Source organism: Bufo bufo, chromosome 1 (genome assembly GCF_905171765.1).
Source record: "Bufo bufo chromosome 1, aBufBuf1.1, whole genome shotgun sequence".
NCBI lineage: Eukaryota > Metazoa > Chordata > Amphibia > Anura > Bufonidae > Bufo > Bufo bufo.
The window spans coordinates 174,907,463-174,915,189 of NC_053389.1; the positions used below are offsets into that span (position 1 = coordinate 174,907,463).

Here is a 7,727-nt window from a genome sequence, read left to right on the forward strand (position 1 = left end):
GGGGGCTCAGTTAAATTATAAGGGTGCAATGTCCAGCCTCTTGCACCACCTTTTCCATAAAGAACAGGTTACAGGAGGGCATGGCACTTTCAACCCACCACCGGCCTTCTTCTATATAGTCCCTAGAACACACATGGTTAAAAAGCCCAGCAGAGCCATGGACTGCGCACCCTCCTGCTCTCCCCCTGTTTCAAAGTGATGCTCGGCAGGCGATGTTGGTGGATTATCTAACGTCTCCTCCGCTGCACGCCTGCAATATGCGGAGCATTAAAGTGGAACATTTATTAGAGTCGGGGGCAGTCTGCTCCATGAGGGGTAAGGAGTTAACATCCAGTGGACTCCGTGCAGCAATGAAGAGGTTAATGCTAATGAGGAAGCCTGCATACAGCACCGCGTTTGTAGCTTGCACTGTCTCCCAGCAATCTGATTGGCTGATGATGACATCATTAGCTCTAGGGAGAGATATCAGCGGATATTTTTGACACACAAGAAATAGGCAGCAATGGGGAGGCAGGGTGACCCCGAGTGACAAACACTGACATAACCAGATCGTGGGAGCCTGTGTCAGCACCAGAGCAGCGTTCTCTGCCGTCACATTATGGGAGAGTGGCTGCCGGTCTCCATGTACTGTATGTGACTGTGTCAGACTGGAATCTGTACTGTATACGGTGTGTATGTGCGGCTGGGGTAGGTCCTGAATATGGTGTGTATGTGCGGCTGATGTTATGTCCTGTATATGGTGTGTATGTACGACTGGAGTAGGTCCTGTATATGGTGTGTATGTGCGACTGGGGTAGGTCCTGTATATGGTGTGTATGTGCGACTGGAGTAGGTCCTGTATATGGTGTGCATGTGCGACTGGGGTAGGTCCTGTATATGGTGTGTATGTGCGACTGGGGTAGGTCCTGTATACGGTGTGTATGTGCGGTTGGGGTAGGTCCTGTATATGGTGTGTATGTGCGACTGGGGTAGGTCCTGTATATGGTGTGTATGTGCGACTGGGGTAGGTCCTGTATATGGTGTGTATGTGTGGTTGGGGTAGGTCCTGTATGCAGTGTGTATGTCCTGTATATGGTGTATGTGCGGTTGGGGTAGGTCCTGTATGCAGTGTGTATGTCCTGTATATGGTGTATGTGCGGTTGGGGTAGGTCCTGTATGCAGTGTGTATGTCCTGTATATGGTGTATGTGCGGTAGGGGTAGGTCCTGTATGCAGTGTGTATGTCCTGTATATGGTGTATGTGCGGTTGGGGTAGGTCCTGTATGCAGTGTGTATGTCCTGTATATGGTGTATGTGCGGTTGGGGTAGGTCCTGTATGCAGTGTGTAGGTGCAGCTTGGGTAGGTCCTGTGCGGCTGTTGTGTGTCTGCACATATTCCACCACAGATCAGAACACGGTGACACTTCTACTAGGAAGGTGTAAGAACCTCCCACAGATGCTCTCCTCAGGGTTGGCACTGATGCCACCGTTTTCAGGAAACCACAGCGGAGAATACATTACCTGCACATCCAGTTCTCCTCCAATGCTAGCTTTCCTATAATAGAGATGAGTTCTCCATGCACATGAGCCAGCACACACAGTGCCAGAGAAGGTATTGTCAGCCATGAAGGAAACATCCAGAGAGAAAACAAACATCCTAAGGTAGAACCCAGGACCAAAAGCCTAGACTGCAGAAGCCACACATGGTTCATCCATAGACATGAGTTAGGAGCTGTCTATGGTGCTGAACCTTACTGGCCTCACCTGAAAGCTCTCCACAGACAGGTCCTAATAGAACGCTACCCTACATAACACATATGTGACATGTGATATGCATTGCCAACCAACTGACCAAATTTGGGCATCAGTAGTAAATGATTGGCGCCCCATGCCCGCCTACCAGCACGCTCCAGACAGCTGCACAACCCACAGCCTGATGAGAGAAGTGACTGATACTGACCGGGCTGAATGTGAACCCTCTTACTGCTCTCAAGCAGGAGGACACTCATCACCAGTATGTACCCAACTCTTGATGCCTGCTGTGTGATGACATATGGGCCATTCATACTATGGACTCGGCTAATTCTCCCCCAGTGTTAACCCTGTGCTGCTCCTTAGTGGTTGTGGCTACAATGGGGCTCCTTATTACTCCTGTAACATGAGACACTCTGAAGGAGCTTCACGTCTGCAGTTGCAGATTCCTCAGTGATAACATTGTCACAACAATAACTTAATGAGAAGAATTTCTCACTTGATTCTTGGCCCCATGATGGAAAGTGATAATGTGTTAGTGAGAACTTTCAAGATGTTTCATATCAATACAGGCGTGTGCGTGGGCAGTCGTGTGGGTGGTGTCTCCTCAATATCTGCCAAACACCCGCCATACCCAGTCCAGGTTGTTTACTATAACTGAAAACAGAGTTAAACAAGAGATATAATTCCTCTAAAATCCCAGGAATGAGGAGACCGATAAAGAAGGACAATGCAAGCAGCAAGTGAAGCCCATGGTCCAGTGGCCATCAGAGAAAGGTTACGCAAAGTCTCCTCAGTACCAGGTGGCAGGGTCAGGTGGTTGAATCTACATGATTTCTGGCAGGTCAGCAGTAGACACCAGGCCAGTAGAGTATTACATGTTCACTACTTGGCGCTGATGTGCTAATGGACCAGTCAATGTGGGTTAGCAATGGCTGGTTAGCTACTAGGTCTATATGACAAGCAGTAGGTCCTGGCTGTTACTAAACATGGCCATTCCTAGTCACAGGTTAGAATGTGTAGTGGTGGTCCCATCAGGGTTACATACAGCAGCTAGAAAAGCCTACTGGTTTCCAGTTTTCAAATTACTGTATATTCCTGCGTATAAGACTACTTTTTAACACATGAAAATCTTCTCAAAAGTCGGGGGTCGTCTTATACGCCGGGTATGGCGGGCGCTGCAGTGCCGGGACGCCCGAATTATCAACAGAGAGAGCCCTGGCTATTGCCTTGTATCCCCAGCAGCTGAGAGCTGCGATGTAACCCACGGCATATGCCCCCCCGCGCTGTACCTTGTATACCGCCCCCTGCTCTGTACCTTGTATGTCTCCCCCCTGCTCTGTACCTTCTATGCTCCTTGTACCGCCATCCGCTCGCATCTCGCTCCTAGGCATGTGCGAGATTTCATGCGGCGAGCGTGGATACACGGGATCCTCACGGCCGCTTGCATCTCGTTCCTGCGCATGTGCGAGATCTCCGTGCGGCGCAGATGTGCATATGTGAATATGAAGAATAACATAACAAAAACATGTTCAGGGTATAGGTGGCACATGTTTAGGGTCTGGGAGGCAGGGAGGGAGGACAAGGAAGGTGGTGGGATGCAGGGATGGTGGTGATACCATGGGATGGCGGTGGTACCTAGGGATGGTGGTGGGATGCAGGGATGGCAGTGGTATCTAGGGATGGTGGTGGGATGCAGGGATGGCAGTGGTACCCAGGGATGGTGGTGGGATGCAGGGATGGCAGTGGTACCCAGGGATGGTGGTGGGATTCAGGGATGGCAGAGGTAACCAGGGATGGTGGTGGGATGCAGTAATGTACTGCTGTGTGTTGAAAAAGGGGTAGTCTTATACGGCGAGTATATCCCAAACTCTATATTTTCAGTGTAAAAGTTGGGGGTCGTCTTATACGCCCAGTCGTCTTATACGCCGGCATATACGGTACACAAATGATGTCTGGCATGTTCTTCAAGAAGAAACCCTCTGTAATATCCTATGTTCCTGTCTCCTACTGTGAGGCTCACTCCAACCTACTAGGCCCTTGCAACCTTGACCCACAGCACTAAGAAACTAAGACTTGAGCTTTTAGAGAGGAGAAGGCACATAAGATTTCAACAGAGTGATAAATTATGTTACAGAGCTCACACTCCACACACGCAAACCATCCTCAAGGTCACAGAGACATTACTGCTACAAGAACTTTAATCCTCCATCTTCAGTCATGGGTTTTCTGTCTCTTTAAGCAAGCAGCCGTCAGTGTGTTCACAGGAGGTGAAATGAGGTGAAGGCTGCAGGGAGCTGCTATGCCAGGGAACATTTTAATGGTGTTTAAAAAGCAGCGGATACAAAGTGATGGCAGAAACTGGGAAAGCAGCTGGAAGGGAGTGTCAGCGTCCACATCACCGGTGGCAATGAAGATACAGTGTGGAGGCCTTCAAAACTCTGCAGGATAAAGCCTCAGGACTGAGGGGACAGAACAGCCCATTTCTGTACAAGCTTTGGGCAAGGAATTCCTTTTAATAAGACCTAGTAGTCCTCACAAGTGTCTACAAGCGGCTAAACATAAAAGGTCCCTGGGAAGAAACTCACAACTGGACAATAAAAAAGTCTTCAGTCCTCTGCACACTGGGCCAAATATCTGAGCTCCATGGTTGGGAACATAACGTGGTAAGGACAACCCACTAGAAATTATGTACATCAGAGACTGCCTACTAGAAGGGTTAGTTATTCAACAGTCACCTCATTACTATACTACCCAGCAACCTTAGCTAATTGCTATCCTGTGACCTCAACTTCAAACCACCCTGCAAACTCAGTTTAGAGCCAACCCACAACCTTAGCACGGTGCCACCCTGTGACCTCAGCTCTACACCACCCCACAACTTCAGCTCAGTGCCACTTGTGACCTCAGCTCTATACCACCCCCACAACCTTAGCTCATACTACCTGTGACCTCAGTTCTACACCACCCTACAACCTTAGCTCAGTGCCACCTGTGACCTCAGCTCTACACCACCCCACAACTTCAGCTCAGTGCCACCCTGTGACCTCAGCTCTACACCACCCCACAACTTCAGCTCAGTGCCACCCTGTGACCTCAGCTCTACACCACCCCACATCCTTAGCTCAGTGCCACCCTGTGACCTCAGCTCTATACCACCCCACATCCTTAGCTCAATGCCACCTGAGACCTCAGCTCTACACCACCCCACATCCTTAGCTCAGTGCCACCTGTGACCTCAGCTCTACACCACCCCACATCCTTAGCTCAGTGCCACCTGCGACCTCAGCTCTACACCACCCCACATCCTTAGCTCAGTGCCACCTGCAACCTCAGCTCTACACCACCCCACAACCTTAGCTCAGTGCCACCTGTGACCTCAGCTCTACACCACCCCACAACCTTAGCTCAGTGCCACCTGTGACCTCAGCTCTACACCACCCCACAACCTTAGCTCAGTGCCACCTGTGACCTCAGCTCTACACCACCACACAACCTTAGCTCAGTGCAACCCTGTGACCTCAGCTCTACACCACCCCACAACCTTATCTCAGTGCCACCTGCGACCTCAGCTCTACACCACCCCACAACCTTAGCTCAGTGCCACCTGCGACCTCAGCTCTACACCACCCCACAACCTTATCTCAGTGCCACCTGCGACCTCAGCTCTACACCACCCCACAACCTTAGCTCAGTGCCACCTGCGACCTCAGCTCTACACCACCCCACAACCTTAGCTCAGTGCCACCTGTGACCTCAGCTCTACACCACCCCACAACCTTAGCTCAGTGCCACCTGTGACCTCAGCTCAACACCACCCCACAACCTTAGCTCAGTGCCACCTGAAATCTCAGCTCTACACCACCCCACAACCTTAGCTCAGTGCAACCTGTGACCTCAGCTCTACATCACCCCCACAACCTTAGCTCAGTGCAACCCTGTGACCTCAGCTCTACATCACCCCCACAACCATAGCTCAGTTCCACCTGTGACCTCAGCTCTACATCACCCCCACAACCATAGCTCAGTTCCACCCTTTGACCTCGGCTTCAAACCACTCTGTGACTCCAGATTAGATCCACCCTGTGACCGCAGCTTCACACCATCCTGCACCCTCAGCTTAGCACTTTGTAACACCAGCTCAGCACATACTCGCGGATGTGACATCCAGTGACATGCCGCTCTGCAAACTTAGATCATTGTCATTCTGTTACATTTGTTTTGCGCCTCACCGCGACCTCAACATCACAAGTCAGAAGGCTGAAGCTGCTGTGTGCCAGGACGAGCTGGGACAAGTACAGTTAACATCTGGGCTCAAGGACATGAAAATGTCGCAATCACAAGGATGTCCTGCACTGACAGGTGGCACATCACCTATGGTATGTCACCCAACATGTTCCTCACACTCACCCTGTACCCTCCTCACCTCTGGCTGAATACTGGTAGATGTTAGGTGGCACTGACAACATATTACCTAACAAGCACCTACACAGAGGCTCCTCACAGGATCAGTGGGACATTCTGCAGATTCAAGCTCTTGTGAAGTTACACATGGTAATGACATCATCCACACTCACTATTCCTATCTCACCTCTCATCATGAACCATCATTTATTACAAAGAACCTCAACCATCATCACTCCCTGCTATCATAACATCCTCTGCCACCACTCATTATCATCATCCACCATCATCCAAGATAACATATGTTCGCCATCATCTGCCACTGTGAACATCCTCCGACATAATCATCACCCATTACCTGTAGTCCTCAACTACCATCATTAGCAGCATCCTCTGCCACCATCATTGCAATCCTTCATCATTCCTCTCCCTCATCATCACTAGAACCATCATCACTCATTACCAAACTCCTCCAACATCATTCATTATTAACCTCTTCCACCTTCATCTCTACCATCATCAACCTCCTCCACCTTCATCCCTATCACCACCATCCTTATCATCCATTATCTACCTCCTCCACCTTCATCACTACAACCATCATCATCATCATTATCAACTTCATCCACCTTCATCACTTGTTCAGTTTCCGCCACCATCATTACTACAATCACCTCCAATCATCCTCCACCATCACACCTGGGATGACTCCTCTTTGGCAGTGACTGAGGTGACACAGGGTGATGGGGACGCCGGGAACCCCGGACCCCTCCCCTGCTCCCTGGGACAATGACAGTTTTCAGAAAGAGCCAGTGATGACCTTGCCTCTGCCGGTTATACCCGGTGACCCCTCCGTAACCCCGGTTATCAGTCACGGCTCCCCGGTCGTCACCTCCCTTCTAATAGAGACACTCAGCGGTAGAGAGAGGGGGAGAGCGGGGACGGTGCGGGCACATCAGCCTCATCCCGGGGCTGCACTCACCTTGAGCAGCGAGTCCCCCGGCGCCGGTCACACTCGCCATCAGAGCGAGCACATAGCGAATCATAGTAGAGCAGAGCGCCGCTCGGGAGCCGCCTCATATCTCACACGTTCCGTCTGCCCCGCACTGCCGTGTCCGCCACTGCTCGCTCGTCCTGCCGGTCCCCGGATCATACCTCGGCGCCGGCCCGCTGCCTGTTCTCCATCCCGGCCCCTCTCCGCTCCCAGCAGTACGGTCAGGACCGCGCCACAGCCTAACCCGGCTCTTTACATTCTCGCACCGCCCACGGACTGGGTTGATTGGCTGCACCCCGGAAAGGTCAGATCTGATTGGCAGCATCCTGGAAATCTGGAAGATGATTTGCTACGCTGTAAATGGTGGGCGGGCATTGGACGGGGAGGTACCTGTGGACGTCGTGAGCTCCCGTTTCAAGGTGAGTTGCCGTGTAGAGAACGCAGAGCCGCAGTATCTTGCGCAAGGAGCTAGCAACCGCGGAGCCTGGAACAGAGACCGGTCCCGAAGAAGGGTGACTCGGGGTAGTGCGCCGGGGCCGGGACGGAGCTTCAGCACCAACTGTGGTGGACAGCGCCCGGACGTCACACGGCTCCTTACC

General features: G+C 51.5%; 1 protein-coding gene across 4 annotated transcripts in view; it reads right to left on the bottom strand.

The window, feature by feature from the left end:
- IGSF9B (immunoglobulin superfamily member 9B) overlaps nucleotides 1-7,332 on the bottom strand; it is a 52,684-nt gene extending 45,352 nt beyond the window's left edge. For all 4 annotated transcript variants that reach the window (XR_005775835.1, XR_005775836.1, XM_040415577.1 and 1 more), the window contains exon 1: nucleotides 7,117-7,332. Coding sequence is in view for 2 of the 4 variants with exons in the window: in XM_040415577.1 (XP_040271511.1) it covers nucleotides 7,117-7,180 (64 nt within the window). In the remaining 2 variants the exon portion in view is untranslated. The remainder of the gene's footprint in view (nucleotides 1-7,116) is intronic.
- Between the last annotated feature and the right edge of the window lie 395 nt (nucleotides 7,333-7,727).